The 25,352-nt window shown below is 32.8% G+C and overlaps 1 protein-coding gene and 1 long non-coding RNA gene across 3 annotated transcripts; one reads left to right on the forward strand and one right to left on the reverse strand.

Annotated features, from left to right (window-relative positions):
• Positions 1 to 25,178, reverse strand: LOC125059180 (zinc finger protein 239-like). 2 transcript variants are annotated; one of them, XM_047663475.1, is made up of 10 exons: positions 25,078 to 25,178; positions 9,101 to 9,204; positions 8,232 to 8,732; positions 7,725 to 7,809; positions 6,768 to 6,891; positions 5,474 to 5,576; positions 4,406 to 4,642; positions 3,384 to 3,518; positions 2,291 to 2,449; positions 1 to 631 (listed from the first exon to the last, which is right to left on the reverse strand). In XM_047663475.1, exons 1-10 carry the CDS (start codon positions 25,147 to 25,149, stop codon positions 616 to 618), a joined length of 1,536 nt encoding a protein of 511 aa, XP_047519431.1. In that variant the 5' UTR covers positions 25,150 to 25,178; the 3' UTR covers positions 1 to 615. The 2 variants fall into 2 exon arrangements, with proteins under 2 accessions (XP_047519431.1, XP_047519430.1); XM_047663474.1 differs by lacking the exon at positions 25,078 to 25,178 and adding an exon at positions 9,291 to 10,429.
• Positions 23,849 to 24,904, forward strand: LOC125059181. Its single transcript, XR_007118610.1, has 2 exons — positions 23,849 to 24,143; positions 24,515 to 24,904. It is a non-coding gene; the product is annotated as an uncharacterized LOC125059181 (long non-coding RNA).
• Positions 25,179 to 25,352: the final 174 nt, after the last annotated feature.

The following is a 25,352-nucleotide window of genomic DNA, read 5'->3' on the forward strand; positions in this document are numbered from 1 at the left end:
GAAAGCCTTTAAAATTTTTCTCCTCTCAAAAATTATTAATTAACAAATCCAGAGCAGATCATATTAATAGGAATTCTATTTTTTGTTGAAATAAAAAGTTTCAATGATATAAGTTGAAGCATAAAAATATAATCATAATTTTAGAGGTGAGGTGCATTTTGGTAGATTTTCTAAATATTTCTTTGGCGTGTGAATTATATCTCACTTCCGTATTTGCAAATAAGCAAAAACGGTAACAATGTTTTTGCTATATACACATTCTCCAAAAACCTTTTAAAATTATTGTACACTACCCTCATTGCGGTCGCAAATTTTTTCCAACTTACATGCCGATATATTTTATACACGAAGACAATAAAAAAATATATCTTTAATATCATTGATATATAAGTGATTAAAAGGATGACCCTAACGGCAACATAAACCATAACCTACTAAAACCATTTAAAACACTTTAGTTTCTGATATAGGCCAACAGATGTCGCTTAATTACACAAAAACTTACACAAAATTGATGAAATTTATTTTCGTATTATTTCTATACATGTTTATACAAGGAACTTTAAAACTTAAACTAAAAAATAACACTTATGCAATAAACTATTTTAGCATTTTTTAATGCTCCAACAACCTGAAATTAATTTTTTCTATCTATATTATTAAGATGTCATGTGGAACATGGTGTAATGGTTGCAGCTCCTTACAAACATTGTGTAAACAAAAAAAAACATGGCGATTAAAAAGAGTGCCGGAGAGTTTATTTCCAGTCCTTCTCTTCCGTTCTACGCCCTTGATTTGAGAACTGGCAGTAAATGTATAATTAGAAGCATTAATATGGATTTCTTTAATGACGCATCACAAGTGTGCATTGTGTTACCTACGTGAATAAATGATTTTTGAATTTGAATTTGAATTTTGAAGAAATCTGCAGAATGTCTTAAACGTTAATCCAGTCTTAAGACCTGTAAATTTTGCGATTTTATACCAAGTCTAAGTAATTACATTTTGTAATACGCTAAATTAAAAAAATCATTAATATTAGTTTAGTCATTTAAAATACTTCACTGGTCCGGTAACATTTAGTAGGACCTAATTAATAGATCACATTTAACACGTCACCAATATACAAGTTGGCAACATCGGCCCAAAGATGACTGCAGTACTCCATACATGAAAGGTCTTTAGCTTGACAATAGAAGCTATTCGTAATAACAATAATAAACAATTTCAGTTCCAAAAAGAGCTGAACATCGTTATAATTGAGGAATTGAATATTATGACTGGTCAATATTCTTGAAGCCTTGTTGTATGTCCAAAAAAAAAATAAACGATTTTAAAACAAATGGTGACTTTCACCAGTGTAATATGCGAAACAAAACTAATTTGAGTTTACGACCAACCAGGCTCCATAAGATAAACCACTCTTTATATGGAATTCGTTTTTACAACAAACTCCCACGCGAAATTAGTTAGTTATCATTGAATAAATTCAAAACGCGTTAAACGTACATTAATCAATAAAGCTTTTTATAAATTTGACGATTATTTAAATTATCCTAATCCTTGGGATTGATTTGCTCCAGTTCAAACAATTTATATGACTCGAAACTTGGCGATTAAAAAGAGTGGCGGAGAGTTTCTTGCCCGCTCTACGCCCTTGACTGGTAGTAAATGTAAATTTATAATCAATTTAACGTATTTTCTGTTGACGTTTTGAGTTTGAGTTTCAGTTTGAATGTTGCATCAATGAATCCATTACATTGTTTTAAGCAGGTCGCTATGGAGCCTAAACTTAAAAATGTGATCTATTGAATTAGGTCCTACTGTACATTCACAATTTAAAAAAAAAAAATTACATATATGATAGAGAAGCATACAATATCCATTATATACATTTATTTTTTATGCTTGTTTATTTAACACTGTTTTTTGTATCTACTTGATTTCGCTGGTCGTGTCCACATGTTATAGAGACGGCACCGCTTTTGATATTTATGTATGTATGTCAATTTTTATCATGTGTTTGTCCTAATTTTGTGGTCCAAAAAAAAATTATATCTAAGACATGTAAAGTTCAACAATATCTTAATGAGATTTGTCATATGATAGAATTTAATCCAAAATAACAATTTCCAACATAAGAGGTTCCCTTACAATATTAAACTTATAAATTTTCCATACAATAAAATTCAAACAATATATTTAGTACCAAATACGCTCACAGAAGGCTGCTTTTAATACTTTAAATACTCGAATATACACATTTAAATCGAGTAGATGTTTTATTTACCTAGGATCAACTCTTTCGACTTTAGGGGAATGCATTTCTCTTCCAGTTGGCGCTGGAAGGTCTACACACGACGTCTTCAAGTGCATCGACAGTAGACCCTTGGCCACAAAGCCACGCCCACAAACTGCACATTTGTACGGCCGAGCGCCGCTGTGGTACCTGGAATATTTGAATTGTTTTACATTTTAATTTCTGTAGGAAGAAAATGTCTAATGGAAAGATGGTATGTGTCGCATTTCTATGTTTGGACTAGAGCAATTGTTGTATTTATTTCCAAATTTTTTTTTTTTTTGAAATAAATATTTATAATTATTTAGAAACGTGTACGTAGCGCCACCTATGAATAGTGTTTGAACTAAATGTTCCTTTCTTATCTGTGAAAATTGTCATTGGTCCTTTTTGGTCAACGCTTGTAACGATTAAGAGCAGTGTTGGCTTTGTGGCTTCTGCGACTCTCATCGCTGAGGTCTTGGTTCGATTCCCGGCTGGGCACCAATGGACATCTATCGCATTTAACATTCGCACGTACGGTAAAGGAAAACGTCGTGAGGAAACCGGCTTGCCTTAGACCCAAAAAGTCGACGGCGTGTGTCAGGCACAAGAGGCTGATCACCTATTTTTCTATTAGATTGACAAATGATCATGAAACAGATATAGAAATCGGAGGCCCAGATCTAACAAGGTTCTAGCGCTGCTAATTTTGTTTTTAACGATTAATCGTGAATCGAAATAAAATCAAATTTAGCTATTTGCCTCTTTTCTTTTAAAACCCACCCAAAAGCTTTTAAAATGTTTTTATTTATTAGTTATCCGGAACGTTTACTATAGCATCAGAACAAAATTTATGTGGGTAGATTTTTTTATGTCACGGGGCGAACGAGCAGGAAGCCCAACGACACTCACGTCGCCAGAGGGCTCGCAAGTGTGTTGCCGGCCTTTAAAGCATTAGTATGCTCTTTTTTGAAGAATGTAATTCTGGATAATGTGTTGCATGAACTTTAATTGGAATTATTTGTGGAGATTCACAATTGAATGAATGGCGGACTTATTATGAACTCAAATTTTATACAAAATTATATATTTTTGGGTATACCTTTCGTGTATGACGAGGGTGGATCTCTGTGAAAATGCTTTTCCACAATGCGAGCAGACGTAGGGTTTTTCACCGGAGTGCACCCTCTCGTGTAACGTCAGGTTGCATTTCTTTACAAAGCCTTTTCCACAAGTTCTGAAATGTCAAAATTAATCATCAACACAACTTTTGCATTCTATCATGCCTATCATCAGGCAAATCGTTTTAATGGGAATCTGGAAACCTCAAGGATATGTATCATGCATCTACCAATAAGATGGCCATAGCATCCACTTCCTCCAGAAGCATTTACTTTTGCAAATACTGCAAATCGCGGCTAAACAAGATGGGCAAACGGGCAGGAGGTGCACCTGATATTAAGTAATACCGCCACCCAGAGACACTCACGTTGTCAGAGGGCTCGCAAGTGTGTTGCAGACCTTTTAAGAATTGATACGCTCTTTTTTTTGAGGGACCCTACGTCGAAGTGGACAAGGATCAAACCAATGGAAGAAGTTTTTAGACTGCCAATAAACAGAAGACTTCGGATAATGACAGCCTTTCAGGAGTCATTGGAGATGCAACGCAAGGGATCATTCATAAACGTTTTCAGAAAAAAAAAAGTGTCCGTTAATTTATTCCCGAATTCCTATCAATCAATTGAACGTGTAATTGTTAATTCGATTTCCCGGAGAAATTAAAATCTTTTGGTATTTCGAAAACTTGTCTTTGAAGAATTATTAAATAGTCTTTGTCTAGTAACCCTGTGGTCGTGAATTCGAATCACGGTTGTCAACTCACGGTTGCGTTGTCTTGTATGATTCAATGTCGGGACTTACATGAAGTATGTCGTATCTCGAGTAAATTAAATTATGTATAATCGTAGATTTTACTATATCGCTATAGTTCGAAGTTAATCTGGACTTCCAAAAGTCCATCAAACGCACAGGCTAAATTGATTTCCTAGTCTTAGTACAAAAAAATGTCATTCCGATACTTATACCAAAATAGTTTTACCAATAAGAAATATTTTCCAAACTTACTTGCAAACATTAGGTTTATATCCCGTATGAATCCGTATATGAAACTTCAGATGTTCCCTAGACGTGAGCGACTTCCCGCAGACATTGCAAAGGTAATTCCGATCGCCCGAGTGCGATCTCAAATGCCTCCTCAATGAGTTGAGATGCGTAAAGGACCGACTACAAAGCGCACAGCGCAAAGCTAACTCACGAGAAGATGCTTCGGGGTGAGTGCTATTGCGATGGGCTAGGAGACATCTAAAAAAAACAAAGCAAATTGTAAAAAAAGGGGGGTGTACTTATGTACACGCGTTAGAAGTTATACTTCTCTGGCGTAAGATAAAAATCTTTACAAAAATTTATTCTACGTTTGTAGAATAAACTACACTAACAATAGAATATAGCTTACTTCAGGGTGTCGGTTTTTTTGTGACGGTGTGCGCGCGCATAGTAAAAAAATATTCTTATCATGTTACTCTAGCGCGCCTAAAGTTAATTATTATTATTTTTACAATAATAATAAATAGAAACAGTTATATGGTGATCTTTTTCAAGCTACTTCCTTAGGTAGTGAAAACAATAAAAAATTGTGAAGCACAAAAGTGCAAAACTTAAACAAAATTAAATAAAAAATCATTATTATTAGTTAATTTGTAAACTGAGAAAATAAATGTTGTTGGAAAAGATAGAATAAGAAGAACAAGGATTGATAACAGGGGGTCATGGGGGTCATGACCCCCTGGGATCAACTTTCATTTCATATGTTTAGGAGAAAAAATACCAAACATAGACGTTTTAATATGATATTGGTATAAATAGCAAGCAAAACATAGAAATCAATAAATTCTAATTTATTTTTATTTACAGCATAACAGCCAAAAATTTTATCATTATAAAAAGTGTTATTAAAATTATTTATTTCAAATCATACTATACCCGTAAGTTACTCTTAGTTTATTAAAAAAATCTTAAAGCTAACAAAAATTACTGGACAAAATTCAAAAACTCTTTCACCATTAGAATACTTCATTATAAAATAGACTATTTATTTCAAAGATTCTAAGCTAGCCGATTATAACTTTATATTACCTCATATAAACGAATCCTTCGGGACAGAGATCACATACAAATCTCTTAATGGGCTTGCTGGGTTGTTGGTTTGGGTTTTCAAATTCTGGTTTATGTATTAGACCTGAAATAAGAAATTATAGATGCATAATTATATTTTATTTATAAAAGACAGCATCTTTAGTCTCTACCCTAACTTCAAAACGGTCTTATGGTTTGGTAGTACTTACGGTGAATGAAATAGAGATATATTGCTTGCCCCGGGAAAAGAAGTTGTTAAAGCAAAATCTATTTTTTTTCAGTAAAAATTAAAGGTGCTATCTATTATTACTAGGATATTATGTACATTACAAATACATATTATATATTTCAAATGAAAGCTATTTTTTCCTATTTGACGATTGAAACATTGTTTCGTTCTTAGTGTAATTAGTTTAAAAATGTGCATTAAAGTGATGTATCTAAAATTAGACTGAAGAAAAAATTAGTGTTACAATTGTTTTACTTTAAAATTAATTACGTACGACACAGTAACCGCACATTACGACGGCACTATAACGCAAAATAACGCTCTTATAGACAAGCTTTGGAATTCTTAGTATTTGGTTATGGGTTCGGTCCCTGTGTACTAAGAAACATCTTTTTAAATGCGCAATTATTATAGAATTATGTCGTAGATACAGACTTAGGCAAAGGAGACCATTGCACATAAGGCTGTCTTCAAAGAGAAATTTCTGCCAATATGTTTGTCTGTTATTAGGTTATTGTATGTATTATTTGCTACATAGTTTCACATTTGCCCATAGTGTTAGATAATGTAATTAGGGTTGCCTTGATTGACTTTCAATTAGGCTGTTCTTAATTATTTACTTTTATATTAAAACTAACTGACCCGGCAAACATTTGTTTTGCCATGTATATTATTTCTAGGAAATGTTATTTTAGTTCAATAAAAATAACTATCTACAATAATAAAAAATAAGGGTTGATCATAGAGGGGTAAAAATTAGGAGTTGTATCTATTTTTGTATGCTGTATCATAAAAAAATAAAAACAAAAAAGAATTCTAAAGAATAAAAATATTTTTTTTGGACACCCCTTATCACTTAGTTGGTTGAAAGATAGATAGTACGGCTACTATCTATCTTCTTCTCTCTATTCTTAAACCTACTGAATATGCATATAAAATTTGATAAAAATCAGTCAAGAAACGGCTCGTGTCACGGAGGAGTATGGTAATGTTAGTTACCATACTCCTCCGTGACACGAGTATTTTATATATAAGATTTTAAATAATTGGTAATAATGTAATTACCGTGTTTCAATATTTGCTGATGACCCTGAAAAGACTTCTCACACAGTGTACATCTGTAAGGTCGTCTATCTCGTTTCCAGTGACGCTGCCAGTGTGTACGCCATGCTTTTGGATTTCGCACTACCTGAAAGTAACATTTATTAATATTAATATATTTATTTAAAAAATAAAACATAAATTTCATTATTTTTCATAACAATAAAAAATCATGAATTCATTTATAAAAAATAAAATCAGTGGCGCTACAACCTTTTTAGGTCTGGGTCTGAGATTTCTGTATCTGTTTTATTATTATTTATCTAAAAGGCAAGTAGGTGATCAGCGCCCTGTGCCTCGGTAATTTATCTGAGGGCTAAGTGCAACGGGCATATCGCGTATAAGCGATCTCTACCGGCCAAGCGTTAAGATGTTAACGTCAATACAAGGGCGTAGAACGTACAAGAACAACACTGTTTTATTAAGAAAGTGATCTACAGTAAGGAGTTTTTATTTAAGCTTATTCTGACAATCAAATACTAATCTGTGGCGACAGTACTGCTACACAGTTTATAATTGATATGAATTATTCGAAACTATTTAAAACAGTAATTTAATAAACACTCGTATTTTGAAAATGCTGTATAGACTAGAAATTAAATATAAAATTGTAATTTTTTTTTTGCCTTCAAATTTGTACCAGTATAAGCTTTTTATAGGAGAAAATTACCCTATTACTAAATAAAAGGTGGGTTTTCTGACTTTTATATAACAAACTGTTAAAAACATTTCCAAGCTTCATTAATAACAAAAAAACTGCTCTTAAACCCGGAATCATTATTATCAAATCTATGATCTACTCTATGTTCACTTCTAACTAAGCCATATATCGTAAAGGCATTTAAATAATAAATAAATTTTTAGCATAACAACTAGCATTTTAGATAGATAGGTATCCTACTAAAAATAAAGATATCTTACTTTCCGACATCTTTCACATCTACCTTCAGCTGGAAATGGCGGAGCTGCTGGTGGCTTCATATCTTGTGTCTGATCAACATGACCCCTGAAAATTTAATTAGTTCTTATATAGCAATAAAATTTATTTATTCATATTGCACACATATGAACATAAAGGGTAAAAGGGTAGATCTAAATTAACATTTAACATGCTCATTTGCATGTTATAAAAATATTTTTATTTGTTAGTTAAACGGTTTATATCTTTCCATAAATCTGAATAAATCAATGTAAAGTTCTTAATGTGGTCTTGTTTATACAAAAATTATCAAAGAAGTGAGATTTGTAAGTCTGTGTGTTTGTAACAAACCAACTAAAAACTATTGAACCTTTTTCAATTTTCTTTCAGTATTAAAATGCAACATTATCCCTAACAACTTAAATATATTTATTCTCATAAAAGAATGTCTCTGTGAAATAAAAGTAAAAAACCTAAAAACCTATGATTAAAATTCCCAGTTGACTTACTTGTAATGTTTAATCATATCACTTTTTGTCTTGCACTTAACAAAACAAATACAACAGTAATAAACTTCCTTATCAAAATCCATATTATCAAATCCATCATCAGATTCATCTTTAACTATTTCTAAATTAATGCTGTCTTTCAAATTCATATCAAAGAATTCTGCGTGCAACATAGCATGGTTTTTCTTTTCTGCAGACTGCACATGGCCATTTCTTTCATTTTCTTCTTTTGGATTTTTATTTTTCTTAATCTCTATAAGGAGATTATCATCGCTGTCTGAGCCATTGTGATCGAAACTGTCATCGTTTGAAACCAACTCCTGTTTTATAACAATGGGTGACTGTAGTGGTTCAACTTTTACTTTTATCTGAAAATCTTCTTCAGCCTGAGTACTTTGTTCATTTTTTAGATAATCAGTAGTTTCAATGCCTAAATTTAGTGTATTTCTTACAGGATTTGGTACAGTTATTGCTAACTGCAGGGATAGCATTTTCCTGAGTCTGAAAACCAGTTGTGAAATAAAAATAAGCTATTGTTTCATTAAATAAACTTTGTAGCAGAGAAATGTAGTTATTTTACACCATATTTAACATGTTTATACAGAGGTTACAAATGAAGAATGCATAAAATTACTTGACAGAAAGAAATTCTTCATGTATTTTTTATTTTAAATTATTTAAATATTATTTCCATAATAACTGAAAAATATGTACTTAAAATTTCATATTAACTCTAAAACAATGAAAAAATTAGCCAAATAATATTTTATTTTAATAATATTTACAGGTAGTTGTTTAAACAAATAATTTTAAATATTATCTACCGTAAGTACAAACTGTATTGTAATAATTTATGTATCTAAGATTACCTGTTTTCGACTTCAATTGTTTCATTACAAAACTGATAGAAATCATTGACTTTGCAGCTACATTTGTCACAAATTTTCTTGGGTAAAGGATCATTTTTGACCACCTAAAATTAAATTAAATATATTAAGCCCTAAAATTCATCAGGCCAAAATACAACATAGAAACTAGTGATTACATTATAAGTTTTACCTTTATTGGCAAATACATGGACATTTTTGAAAACAACGCCTTTTCTTCGTCAAATATGTAGTTGTTTACAAATTTGTTGGAGCAACAAAGACGACAAATATCGTCCATTGCGAAAATAAACAAGATTTACGAAATCATAAAATATAAAATACTTGGGATGTTTGTACTTGGACTCGAAAGTTTTCGGCCACAGGTTTTCGTCTTTTTCACAAACTACGAAATGACAGATTGTTGTTCGTGGTTGTGTGTCAGCTATATGTCAAATTAATTATTTGTCAAAGTGTTGCCATATAACAATATTGTAAGATTTTTGAGGAACACCTAAAAAGAAAATGTATACACATAGTGATCTGTACTTATATTCTTGTATATTATAGATTAGCAGACAAAAGGGGTGGGCGGTGAAGGCAGGCGCAGACGAGCCCTTGTGCTAACTTTTGATTAATGAACTGACTAATATGCATTGTTCAAAAGTTTACTTCTTGCAATTCAGAAAATAAAATTGAAAGTTGGACATATATTTGTGAAGTAAACTTGCACGTTTGTTAAGGGTAGCTTATTGATTTAAGCTTGAATTTTCTATATTTATAGGTACTTACTTAAATTAAAATGATATCAACTTAGGTAACACCCAATTCTTTCAAAAATCATAGACATACAAAGAAACAAAGAATCGATGCAATTAAATATACAGTCTATAAATTCTGCAAAATACCAAATTGTAAGTATACAAATCACACATAGGAAACAAAATCGAATCAAATTTTCATAATCATACATAGTTAAACATTAAAAGAATTGGCATAATATAACTTCCTTGTGCGAGTTCTTTTGCGATAGGCCGCGATAAATACGTCGACAGCCACTTATCTTTATCGTGCGCCTTCAATAAATAAAGTGTAAAAAAACGAGATAAAACCAAGGTACCTTTGTAGTGGCTGACGTGACTGGTATGAATTTCACTATTTTCTAATCGTTTTGCAATGCAACGTTTATACTTTGACATATTCACAAACAATAAATGTGACTGTCCCTGACACTACTATCGAACCATTTCCCCTAGGACCTGGTCTCTTTTGCGTTACTAATTACACATACCTAAATCATTATTATGTTTTCTCCAGGAGTTAATCTCCTGAATAAATCCACGTGACCAAACAGTTGTTTGCTTTAAGCAATCCTGCAATTTAGTTTTATATTTGATCAACTAAGGGCCTTAATTATTGTGTTTTTAGAATATAACAAATATTTACTCGTGTGGATTAGCTATCTATAAAATACTTTTGTTGGCATTATTATAATGAAGTAGAGATGAGTAAATATTACACTTTTTCTGAGTCTGAACCGAGGCGAAATGTATATTCCTGGAACACCTCTGTCTAAATTTTTATACAAGGTATTTTATCAGCTATCTACTGTAAAAATGAACAACATTAGGTTGTTTTGGTATCAGATATTGGGAAATTAAATAAATGATGTACATATCATATACACAATGACCGTATAATTATATTCATATAAACATTAATTAGTAATTATTAATAAATTTTATTAAGTACCACAACCGATGTGCGGACCACTACGTCTGTTAATTGTTCATACATATTTTATGGGCAAATCATGACTCCGGTGGGTGTATTATAATCTTTTAACTATCAAGTTATTTCCAAGTCTATGAATAGTCGAAACTTGTTAGGTGTCAGGCTCTTAATTTTATACCATACACTGATTCCCATTGAATTGTCATCGACCATCTTGTCTCTATTATTGACTGACGCTAATTCATCAAGACGAACACCCTGTGTATTAGTGTTGCCCAAAATCGGTCTTGGTCTTGCAGTCTTGGTCTTGTTCTTGCACTTTTGCAAGACCAAGACCAATACCAAGACCGCCTTATTGTAGCAAGACCAATACCAAGACTGAAGCCTGCAAGACTTGAGCAAGACAATACTTAAACCTGCAAGACTCTTGCGTCTTGCAGTTAAGTCAAACTGAGATTTGGGCATTATTAAGTAGGTATTTGTATTAAATCCCGATTTTGAGAAACGTTCCCCAGTATCAAAACCGTAGGTATCGTCATAACACTAAACTAAGGGCTGCAGTTGTATCTGCAGTTGGCAACGTGCCGCTCGTCTGAAAGAACCCTGAAAGGTATTGTATTGATTAGGTAGGTAAGTACTTATTATATTTCAACTATTTATTAAGTAGGTAGCGTGTTAATACTCACAAATCTGTTCCCATCATCCCATGTGATGTAAATGTACCTAGAATAACTTTCTAGCAAAGTTCATACCTTGTTGATCTACCACAGATCTGCCAGCGTTGCCAGATTTTTTATTGTCAAGGCGGGATTTTGGAACTTTTTCAGTTAAAAAAGTGGGAATCTCTCGTCAATAGCGGGACATAGTAACTAAAGGTGATATTTTAAATCAGAGTTACCCTATCGTTAAACACTTGTCTTCTTAATAAAAAAAAAAAAATAAACAAAACAAAACTAAACCAAAAAAAGTATTCATATCATTAGACAAATGGCGTTTCAAATAATTGTCAGAAATCTGAGGAATGAGTATATGATATACCTGGTATCTTTTTTTGGTAGCTGTTAAAAGAGCTGGTGCAATTTCTGAGCATGGCAGTGGTGTCTTGAGTAACCCCAAAAAGCGGGAAAAATGTCCCGCGCGGGGCATTTCATGTTCATTAAAAAATCGGGACGTATGGCAACGCTGGTATCTACCTATAATAATATATTATGCTTGTTTATGTCTAATGTGCAGATTTTACGTTAGTACTCGTAGGTTGGTATGTGCTTAAAATTATAGCCAACAAAATTATATAAACATTATGTAGGTAGCTACTTATGTTTCAAAGTTTATATTATTCTTCTATTCAGAAAAATTTAAAACTAACAAGCTAGCGAGTCGAGTAGGTCTAGTAACAGTTTCTACGGCAGCCAATGTTATGGTACAGACGCCAGCACATTGAGCTCCTACAATCTGTCAAATTTCTTTAACAGATTTTCAACTTTATCGCTAGAGTATTAAGGTTCAAGGTTAATTGGGAAAATGTGACGTTCTGCGAATAAACTGTTGGTCGGTCGGTGTATTATATACCTAATTATTTGATAATTTACCGACAAAGACGCCGCGGTTTGCAACAAGTGTATCACAGCATTTGACACTGTTTGAGCGCCGCATTTGCCGACAAAGAGTACGGACAGAGGCACACAAAATTGTTACCTATTTTGGTAGGGTTGGTATAGGGGGATAAAATTAAATGTCTCAGCAGTAGGTAGGTATAAATTGAATGCTCTGAGTTTCTTGTACAAATACATTCTCACACTGGCTGTCCGGCGAGATCATAATTAATAACTAAGTAGGTATTGCATCTATTGAATTTCGAATATTTTAATTTCGAAATAATCATTGTTAATATCGGTAAATGATAGATAGTGAGTGATATACCTAGGTACTAAAATGTGAGCAGCAAGATTGAAAATTGTATATGCCATGTCAGTGCTTTCCATAAGTTTATTTTAAAAAAAGCTCTTAAGTAAGATTTAGAGTTCACTATTACACACAACAAATTATGAAAAATATATTTAGACTGAGTACTTAGGGAATTAGTAGAAAAAATATTCTATCGTAGATACCTAGTTAAAACGTTGTGTTTACTTAATTTTATTTTTCTGTGCTAATGCCAGCATTGACAACCCTACCAAAATAGGTAAAAATTTAGTCCGCCTTAGTCCTAGACTTTGTGTTGCCGCCGTCGCGTCGCTTTCATGTCAAAGGTCGCCGCCACTGCCCATGTTCCAAAGAATAAAATAGGTTTCCGGGTGCTCAGAACGGACGCCAATAGATTATGTTGTCCTCGCAAGGAAGATTGTAGTCGTAAGCATATTATAAAAAAATTTGTAATAACAATATACCTAGTTTATATTATTATTATACCTTTTTAAAGGACATTGCACTGCAAATTTGGAAGTGGGTTAATTTAAACAAACTTGAAACGTGGAAAAACTCCAAATATGAGTGACGTCGTGGGTTTTGTTTTAAAATCACACACTTCCAAAAATCGAGATTTAAAGTGTCGGTTTATCAACTTCTATCGTACCTACATGACGTGAGGCATGACCTAACGGAACATGCCTAGTTCCAATAAAAAAGGAACGTGATAAACAATATTATTTGCATTTATTATCTGCACTATATTTTTGCGTAGGCACAAAACCTATCTGATTCTGATTCTGATACTTCTGTTTTTTAATCTTTCAAAGATTTATTCTATCTATCAAAGAACGCCGCATTTTTCTTTGTCGGTCTTCGGCTTGTGCTTATAAATATGAGTTTTTAAATAATTTTCAGTCATTTCCAATTGAGTTCCGCTTCGAGTCTATCTTATTTATTGTTCTCGCCGATTTACCTAGCTAGATACTCTAAATCCTTATTACTTTCGGAGTGAATGTTTACAATTTGACATGAGTGACGAAGATTCAAATAGCTCTAGTCGGAGTAGTGAGAGTTGCAGAATTAGATCTAAAAGACTTAAAAGCAAATATGACGAGTTTTTCGAAATAACTCATGCGTCCCAAATTGGTATGTGTAAATTGTGCCAACATAAGAAAGTCGAAATAAAAATGAAAAACAGAAACACTTCAGGCTTAAGAAAGCATCTAGTATCTTTTCACGGGAAGGAATCGCAAATATTTGTTCCTGTAAGAAAACCAACATTAAGTCAAAGTCAAAGTGGAGATATCACAAGGTTTTTAACAACCACTGCAATAAGTAGACAGGTAAGAAAAAAATATGTTACGTAAATACTAGGTACCCAATTAATAATTACAGTAATTTCCAGAGTAAAGTACCTAGCTGTTTCTCGTAGGTACTTTATTTTTGTAAATTTATGAAAAAAAAAACAATGCAAATTAGGGTGTTTCATAAATACCTACTTTACTTTTTATAGTTTAAATTTTTTTTTTATAAATTATTTAGTAGTACGTAGTCCTCAGCGTGGCAATTATGGGCAACTACACCCCGAATGGGAAGCCTTTGTCCAGCAGTGGACGTTCTAGTAGTTCGTAGTTATTAAATTTTTTTACGATTTTAATCTCTATTTCTACAAACGGGTGTTTGTATAGGTATCCTTGTATTACGTGTTACAGAAAGGGTAGGTAGGTATCTGGTTTAGAATCTGCATTCATTTGAACCGTGAGCTAAATAAAGTACTCTACTTAAGCAGGTACATAGTTACTTAATTACTGAGGCAGCCGCGGCACTACTTAAGTTTATTTTACTACAAACAAAAAACAATTTCCCAAGCTACAAAACCTACTTCGATTTTGTACTAACTAATATGTGTTCAATTATTTGTTATTTTGTGGCATAAAACTATCAATATAATAATAAAAATACCAGAAAAACAAATGTTATACGGAGTTGTTTCTTGGATGAATATATGTCCCCGTAGAGCGAAAATTCATTAAGTCCAAAAAACCTGTTTTGAGATAATGAGGGTTAAAGTTTTGAAAAATATAAATTGCCATAACTTTAGCATGTCATGCCATATTTTAATGTTTTTAGTTTCATTTTGAAGGAAATCAAATTAAGTTAAAATGTTAGCTACCCAAAGTGATGATTAAGTTATTACTGAGAAAACCTAAAAAAAAAACCAATTAGTTATTTGTTCTCTGTAGAATATCCGATGTAGTTATGAATTAGTTAATATTTGCCCCTAGTTAGTGATTTTTCACTCAGATCGAGTTTATTTTTATGTTATATGTACTTGATTTGGGTAATTTACGACTAACTGGTAGATATACAAAATATACATAATGAAAAAAAACTTAAGAGTTAAAAGACATTTTGTTTTATAATAGTATAAAATCTAACTACTTTTATATAAAAAAAATCTTCTACACTTCCTATGAATTAAAAATGTTAATATAAAAGTAACTTAGGTAATCTTTTATTTTATAAGCTATGTAAGTTTTTGATAAATAAAAAAATAGTTAACATGATTTCGTAATTTCTCTTATTTTCTATTAGGACCAAAGAATAGATTTATTTAATTTTCACTTTTTGTAAATCGGAAACTAGGATACCTACAAAATTGACGGTTAGACAGTTAAATAGGGGAAAAAACTATAGTTTTATTGGCATTGTTAACTCGATTTGGGCATTTTTCAACCTAATGTGTTTTCGCTCTACGGGGACGATTATTAATTGATTGACACTATTTGACACCGATCAGCTGACGTAGGTACCTATGTAATGAATGATTTGTGTACGTATAGACTTACAAACATTAATAATTATGTAGGTAATTATAGGTATTGAAAAATGTTGCCTTATTGGTTTCTTATCACTTATCACCATAGGAATCCGTGCCTTTGATATGTATGTACATTAAGTATATCCTTTCCGTAACACGATTATAATACAGATTAAAGGTATACCTAGGATACCTAGATATAGGTACAGACCTATACCTAGGTAATTTATTCAAATGCGAAGCTAGTTTAGGTATAGTTTAGGTTTTCTAGTACCTATATTATATTTTTATAGATATCATGCTATGTTCATAGTTTTAAATTTTAATAGGTACCTATTATTACTATTATTAACACATATTTTAATATTTTATTTCAGTCAGTATCTGAAAACCGAAGTGACAACTTCATGACAGCTACAGTTGATTGGATTGTAAAAAAATATCTTCCTTTCTCATTTTTCGATGATGAAGATACACAGGAATATTTTCGATCGATATGCCCGAATACGATATTTCCTAAAAGGTCGACACTAAGAAGGAAAGTTAAAGAGCGATTTGAAGAACTACAATCGAATGTTAAAAATCGACTACAACAATATTCATGTAAAATGTCATTTACCATTGATGGATGGACGTCCATTGCTGGTAGGAGTTACTACGGGGTCACAATTCATTTTATAGACAATGACTGGAAGTATCGATCTGTAGTCCTTGATTTTATACCATCGCGCGGTCGACATACTGGGTTAGATATTGCAACGATTTTCCACGAATGTTTATTGGAATATGGCATAATTAATAAAATACAGGGTATCACGGTGGACAACGCAACTGCAAATACCAAATTTATGTGTGAACTTGGCAAACAACTGCTGCATTTTGATTCAGACAATCAACATTTCCGGTGCTTTGCTCACATTTTGAACCTTGGTGTACAAGATTTACTAAAGACCTTAGCTTTACACATTGAAACTGACAATAAAGAACAAGAACAGCAGTATGAAGACTATGAAGACGAAACTGAGGAAGATGAAGAATATGTGCCAAATATTGCTGACTCACGTACAGGTATTACAAAATTACGCAGTATTTCCAGTAAAATAAAAAGAAGCGAGATATTGAAGAGGAAGTTCCAGTCTGCTTGTGAAGCAGTTGGCGTGCCATCAAATCTCAATCCTATACTCGACTGTCCAACAAGATGGAATTCCACACATGATATGATTGGATTTGGTTTAAAAGTGAGACCTGGCATTAACATATTATGCGTTTCAGTAACCGAATTGAATGATTTTCAAATCACAGAAACGGAATGGCAAATACTCGAAAAAATACATAAGTTTTTAATAAACTTTAAACTTTTATCAACGAAACTTGGTGGAGAAAAATATGTTACATTACCGCTAGTCATTGTATCATTCAATCTATTGCTTGATAAAATTGAATCAATGGTAAAACAATTAGATGAGAAACCAAATCGAACTGAAGTGGATGAAAGGCTCATTTTAGGTTTCCAAGCAGCCCGAGATAAAATGCTTAAACATTATAAGAAGAGCAACTGGATTTACTGTACCACTTTAATTTTAGACCCAAGGCACAAAGCTCAGACTTTTGATATTACATTATGGGGGCAGCAAATTAAAACAGAAAGCCTGCACAAATTTAATGAACTTTATAAAGAATATAAAAGTCTACACGTACAGCAACACTCGGTGTCTAAATCTCCAGAATTACCAAGAAATGAAAACAAAGTATGTGAGGATGAGGAATATGAAGATGTAATAGACTTTGAGAAACTGTATGCATGTCCCTCTACGTCGTCATCTGGATCTTGTCTTCAAGGCTTAGTTTCTGACGAGTTGGAGGAGTATCTAAGTAAACCGAGAGCCGCCAGCTCGGAAGACATTTTAGAGTGGTGGAGGACGCATGAGACGGAATATCCGATTTTATCCAAGATGGCTCGTGATTTTCTTTCGATACCTGCAACTTCAGTACCTGCTGAGAGATTATTTTCTAAAGCATCGCTAGTAATTAGAAAACATAGAAATAGATTAAGTGATGAATCAGCGAGGTGGTTACTTTGTATTAATTCTTGGTCAAAAGAATTAATATAAAGTAACCAATTTTTTTTAATTCGAAAACAACCATATTCATATTTAGTTTTAGCCACACAACAAAAACCTCTCGGGGTTTATATCTGCATGTTGGCGAGCCGTTCATATCATTTCTTTACCAATTTATAGGTAGATACAATAATACATAGGTATTTACATAGGTACATTAGGAGAATTTTTGTGTAAGGAAACGCTTTGACTTGTACTTATAACTTTTTGAACTCGTTTTGTATAACGTTTGCAAGTCTACTGGAAGTTAATTATGTCGATGCTATTCTGTACTGTACTGCAATTTTTTTATTTAAATAAATGTTAAATTGCATAGATTGTCTTTATTCTACAACTCTTCCATCCCATTCCATTAAACAAATTAATTATTATTAGTTAGTAAATCATCGCTGAAGACAATAGTCTTTACTAAATAATTAAATAAATTTACTAAATAAATAAAACTAATTTAAACTAACGTGTTCAATAAATAGCAATAGGCTAATAGGTATTTGTAAGTCTCGCAAGACTTGCAAGACTCTTGCTGCAAGACCAATACCAAGACCAAGACTGAGAGCGCAATACCAAGACCAAGATCAAGACCAGGTGTATTGTCGCAAGACAATACCAAGACTGGGCTAAGTCTCGTCTTGGTCTTGCATTTGGGCAACACTACTGTGTATCCGAAACATTCTAATTACCACAGGAACATGGATAACTGAGACTACTAACTAGACTTTATGTAGTCCAAAATAAGTAACATAAGTTAGAAATACCGTAAGTTGTGCGTAAATAAAATATAACCCTAAAGATTAGATCAAATTTTGGTTACATTTAATAGCGTAGCAAACCTTTATCAGAATTCAATGTTAGTTTAAAAGTGATTTGTTATTTAGTACAACTTGTCTTGCACTGGTACGTTTCGTGTGAATTTAATCAGATACCATTTGATAACAGTGAAAAATAGGTTCAGGCGTGGCCCTATCAGCTATTAGATTATATTCCTTGACACCAATCTTAGCTTCGTAATAAGCTTATATTATGTTGATTTGGAGTCCAGTGTCGACTGTGCGGGTTCTGGGCCCACGGAATGAACTATCAATTCATATGAACTGTTAATTCAATTTCAACTATTATTATAAGAAAATTGATATTGGATTTTACTGCTATTAGAAGGATTGTTTTTCCTTATTTGTTTCTAATGAAAACTGTTACATCAAACGCTAAAACTATACATTGTCAAACAATGGTTAGTTGGTGTTCGACGAAATTTTAAACACCTCTTCAATCACTCTTATCTGTGCGATTGTTTTCATCATCACTCTTAATACCGAAGATGGATCTAACTAGAAGAAACCACGAAATCGTCTAAGTTTTATAAAATAGCGAGATTTATGTAATTTAACTAATATATGTTAATTTTTAAAAGCGTAAACAAAATGTAAACAATCATCGCACATTTGAAGCCTGTACTCTTTTAGAATATCAAATCATCATACAAAATGACTATGACAAACATAGATAGATGAAACCAGAAGGAGGGACACTTTTTCTAAGTGCGCATTTAACATTCGCTCGAATTGTGAAGGAAAACCCTTAAAAATATGAGCCCTTTAGTTTTTACCACACTCATTAATTGTAATTTAACATTTTCGTTTCCGATAATGTCCAATAACATAAGTATCCTGTATCACTTTGTGTTCAAGAACTCTTCAATAAGTCAAGTTAGTTTTTTGTTAATCCAGTGTCGCAACCCCACTACCCCTAATGTTATCTTAGTTATAAACTCATGCTGTTTACAATTAAAGCCAGTTGTTACCCAGCTTTAAACAAAGTGTTTCATTTAAGATATATCTGAACATATCCATACAACTACCGCCACGAGTCTACTACATCTAAGTTTGACTTTTGTATGGTCGCGTAAACTTTTATTTCTGAATCTGACTCTAACTTCTGCAAACATAGGTAGGTTATATTATAGGAACTATTTTAATTAAAACTTCATAACCTATTCATATATTCTAATATTATAAAGAGATACTTACACTTTGCGAGGTAGAGGATAATCACTGGCTCTACAGAACCGAATTTGACACTTACCAATAGAGCGACACGCCAGCCAATCCAAGATATATATCTGTGAGTGTGATAGGTGTGGGCCCCAGATTTCTGTTTCATGATCATTTTTTAATCTAATAGGCAAGTAGGTGATCAGCCTCCTGTGCCTGACACACGCCCTCAACTTTTTGGGTCTAAGGTTTAAATTTCCTAAAGATGTTTTCCTTCACCATTCGAGCGAATGTTAAATGCGCACTTAGAAAGAGTGTCCATTGGTGCGTAAAAGCCTGGCCACGAACTTACGACCTCAGGGATGAGAGTCGCACGCTGAAGCCACAATGCCAACACTGCTGCACAATATACAAATAAAGAGCGGACCGTATCTCCCTCCTTCTGGTTTCACCTTTCTATGATTGTCGTAGTCATTTTGTTTAAAGATTTGATATTTTATAAGAGTACTTACCGAGAGTTTTTTATGCCAGATTTTCTCTTGGACTACACACTACACACTATATAAATTCTGTCACAACCCTTTTGCCATAAAGTTTTTGAAGTAATACTTCTTTTGGCGCGTTACTTTATTTAACTAGGTAATGCCTTATAATAAAACATTCTATGTATTAAACACCTTTTTTCTATTGCTAGTGTCGTTTTTTCTAGAAACATACCTAGAATAAGGCAAAAGATAAAAAATTTAAAAAGATTTTTATCTTGTTACGCCTAAGACGCGTGTACATATGTACACACACATGTATTTTATTATTATAAAAATATGTATGTGCCATGGCAGGTATTTTAATAATAGGTACTTTTTTAGACAAATCATCCGTGGTTTGTTAAAAGGATTGATCACATTTGTCTTCGGGGCTATATACAAGAGTTAGATGGACAGATGATTATTTATATATTATAAATAATAAATTGCGTTTCCGCTTTTCATTTTCAATAATGCCCTTGAAGCGATGTTATATAAAATAACACTTTATACAGACAATTAGAAGACATTATGTATGTAATATTGTTGTCTGGTAATTGTTTTAAATAGTTTAATTTCAGTTAGAGTGATATAATTGTAATTGATTACACATTACTTAAATAAACCGAATCAAACTGAGTTTTGCAGTGGAAATAATTTTTGTTAGATTTAGAAAATTATACTCTAGGACAGTGTTTTCCAACCTTTTTAGTGCCATGCCTTACTAATAAAATTCTTATGAAAATAAATAAAAATTTTATTGGTCCTACGCACCGGGGCAGTAGCTAAGATATATTTTTTTAATGTTTAGGAAGCTGGTGGGAGTTGATGCTATTTCATACATTCTTGTCAGCCTATGTACACATGTCTGTCTATTATTGCTTACGTATACGGCCTTTGGGGTCACATACAAATCTACATTGAGTTCTAAACAACACATTGGTAGCTGATTTCAGAAACGTAGTTGTGTGGGAGAATTATTGTGTAATATAGATTTCGGTAATTCTATTATACAGGGTGGCCAAAAAGTCGTGGATCAAACGTAAATAGGGGATAGATGAGGTAATCAGCTACAAAAAAATGTTCTACGGGAGGTCTCTTAGCTCAACCACTGCAGAGTTATAATTTATTTTGCGTTTTTATAAGAACGTTACTAATTCTTATTAAAATTCGAAAAAATCTATATCCTGTATCTTTTTCATAATATCTACTAGATTGTTACTGAATCCTTGCGTTATACTTACTATTTGTAGTTGTTTATTGAGTGTATTGAAGATAATATTAAGTTATACGATATAAAATTCAAAATTCTTGCCTGTGACCATGGAACAAGGCTGACAAAGAAATTGCTGAGACACACCGTCTTTGGTTTCTGACATAGGTCTTTGCGGTAGAAAGACTATATCCGCCAACAGAGAGTGGCGTGGTGGAGTGAGTGTCAATCACTTCCTTGCACCAGACATGGTGAACTGCTTTGAATTTGCAGACTGGTGATCGATCTCATATCCAGCATTAAACAATTCAGTTTGAACTTCACAACCCACAAACAGCCCTTCACCGAGTTATCGATCCTGGCCAGAGGTCACTATTATATTACAAGACCACTTAGCTCAAAATCCCACCCCATATATGATCTCTAATTCACGCATAAATTGAATATTATGACCCAAAAGTTGTCAGACTAACGCATGCCCGAAGAACCTTGAAACATTTGATAAACATAAGATGAAAATCGATAGGAAAACTTGCGAGTCAACTTTGTAATTCAGTGAAACGGCACATACGAACTCCGGCTTAACTTTAACCCACATAACAAAGTTCAATGTAAACACAATACAGAAGTTTTCGAAGTTCCAGTTCACGGCCGCGCTGTGCCCCCTATCCCCCTATTTTCCCCCTTTACCCCGACCCCCCCGAAGTTATCGCGGCCCCAGATATTACTCCATACCTTTCACTCTTCACCCACTCATAGCCTACGGACAATTTTCGTTTACAGCCATTAATAGAAGCTCTATTTCTTTTTTATGTATTGCTTTTGTATAAAACTAGCTTAAAAAACATGTATCTATGGTTTATTAGTAATTACTAAAGTGTCTAAGGAACGTATATTTAAATTAACACTGCTGTAGTCGAGATAGTAATTTAAATCCATTATTATTATCTCGTCTAAAACATCTACCACAATAAAATCACTTTACTAAAGATATATTTAAAAGGAAAATATATTTTTAAAGATAAATATAGATAAGTATATTTAAGCGAGGAAAAACTGCCAGCATTAAAGGTACACAGCGACCGAACATTTGAATTAGAACTAATTTATCAATGTTTAATTATTATTATTACTATGTAGGTTAAGGATATTGTAAATACTATATTTTTGTGTTTAAATGATGGACTTACGAAATATAGATTTAAAAAAAAGTTAACACAAACCCTATATTTATTTAGATTTTTTGGCGCGCCCTCTTGCTAAAATTATTACTTTGCGTGTTGGTTGGTCCACGTAACACACTGTTATCTATATATATATATATATTATATTCTTGTATTCAATTATTTTGTATTAAGGTTTGGGTATAGTATGGATCTAGTACTGATTTTAAAAATTCCGTTACCGGCAGAAAAACATTATTTCTGATAGTGACAAAATTGATTGTCATAGATATTCGACTTTTGTTTCCCATACTACTTATATAAATATCGATAAAGAAATATTGTTAATCATGAAAAACATACCGTAATGACGACAACATGATTAAGTAATAAAAAAATCTTTATTATATAATATATATTATATATATTAAATAATTCTCTAATATATGTTATTAAGGGACTAGGACGGGCAAGACTCCAATTACTGCTTCGATGATGGAATTATATATAGATATGTTATGCCCTGCGTTTCCACTCGCGTTAATTCAGTATAACCGTGATGTTGAATAACCTAAAGCCTACTTAGACAGATTGACTATTATAAAAGAGAATTTAAAATACGAAAAGTAGAAAAAAGAACATGAAAATAAAGCCCCTTTAGTTTGAGTTAGCAATTTCCCATCGCAATATAGTTCGGGCTGGAAGAATTAGCGTCGAAAAACTCTTCAGCGTCATATTAAAGTAATATCGGCTTGAAGAATTAAAATGATTTAAATTACACCTGTATCTGTTCCAGAAAGCACACCTAAACTCTTATCAAATGACACCATTTGATAGGCACCTTATCTGTCATGTCGAAATTCTTCCACGTACATGCCTATTCTAATAATAATACCTAAATTATATATCTCTTAATAGAAATTTTATTTTAGCACCTTGAAATATCTGCTTGGTAACATTGAACCAACTTTTCCGAAAGAAAAGTTTGACTTTTAATAGTCAACTTAATTTGTTAGCTGTGATAATCAATGATTTAAAGATATGATAGCTCAATTATAATCCTATATCTATATTAAAATAAAATTCACAGCTTATACAATTATATTTCAATTTGAGTCGACTGAAATAATAATTAATATTTTAGACAAACACTTAATCCCTATATCAAGTAGACGAGAAAATATAATTATCTATTGCCGAGATATAACGTAATAAACGTGTATCTCCATTGTAAACAACTAGTCATAGTGTGGTTCTATGCAGATAGCTGGTGCCATCGGCCCCGGGCGGCTGACACCTTCCAGTCCTGAACAGGCTTATCAAGGCCTTGCCTATTGGTGGAGTAAAGTGTTTGCGTCCCTGATATCAGCAGTAAAGACCAATCGATTCCACGAACCGTCCAATCTTATCATAATCATGGTGGACGTTCGTACCTCGTGGCAATTCCCTGATATCGTATCTGAAGATATGATCGAGTGTATAAATATGGGACCATCGATTGATCGACTCTCTATCGAGGTTTGAGCTGTGATTAATATTGACTTCAGTGTTCTGAATATAATGGTAGTTATATAGGTAATTTCTGGTGTAAATTTTCCGTGTGATTGTAATCAGTCTGTGCTCCATTTTGTTTTATTCTATTTTTATCATCGACACGTAAGTAGCTCGAATAGTGCCATATATTTCGATTACGTAATCACGCAACATGGCACATGTGTTTCCTTAATTCATGAATGCCGCTAATAATCACATTTTATGAAAATGAATAGTGGTATTTAGAATAGTCAACGTGACGGGAAAAAGAGCTCTTATCTGAACGTTCGCCGCACCTTTTCGAGCGGTGATAGCACGCTAGCTACATAACGCGCGCGCGCACTCTGATTATCACACGGAATTAATACACGACCATCACATAATATTTTACATTTAATTATTGTTTGTTGCAGGACACGTGAGTCGACGGATATTACGGCTACATATCTGAGTTGGACAGGGGATCTTGACAGTTTGCTTTATGCTGCCAGATCTATCTTTCCAGCTCATATGTGAGCCCACCTACGTCATGACACATCAGCAGTAGAAGAAATAAACAAGAAATTGCGTAAAGGATTAAGTGGAGGTGTGATCTCTTCACTTTTTATGTTTAAAGTGAGATTCAACTCCTCCAACTTAACCCTGAATCGCATTTGCATCTGAACGGCGATCTTCTGAAGCTCAAATAATTTGATAAATTATTTATTGTAACTATTGCTTATGATTTCATGTGTCACAAGGTTGAATTATGCGTATTAAAGCTGTAAAATTTATATTTTTGACAAATAAAGATAGTAAAAATTGCTAGTTACATTATTTCATCGCAATCCTAAAAGAAAAATAAATTACTTAATATAAAAAAATATCTATTATATTTTACTCTACCATTACACTTATCAATAAATCTGCATTAGTCATGATAGTTCTTTACAAAACTCGAGTTATCAGTTAAAATAAATTATGTACTTGAAATTACCGCCTTGGTATTCCTATACAGTAGATGGCGCTGACATCCGCGCATGCGAGTTTTGGGGAACACCCAATCCATTCGAACTAGTGTGAAGTTCGGCACAAATCACAAAAAAAATCACAACAGCCATACAAAAAATGGGCAAAAAAATGTTGGTAACACCGGTGCGCTAAAAAAGCTTGCAAACTTCACGCACGTAACCTGCGCTGGACATCGACTCGCTCGTATCTAACTCAGGGAAAATGTATATTGATTTTTCAAAGAAAACTCAACCGATGTAA

Source organism: Pieris napi, chromosome 19 (assembly GCF_905475465.1).
Source record: "Pieris napi chromosome 19, ilPieNapi1.2, whole genome shotgun sequence".
NCBI classification, from domain to species: Eukaryota; Metazoa; Arthropoda; class Insecta; order Lepidoptera; family Pieridae; genus Pieris; species Pieris napi.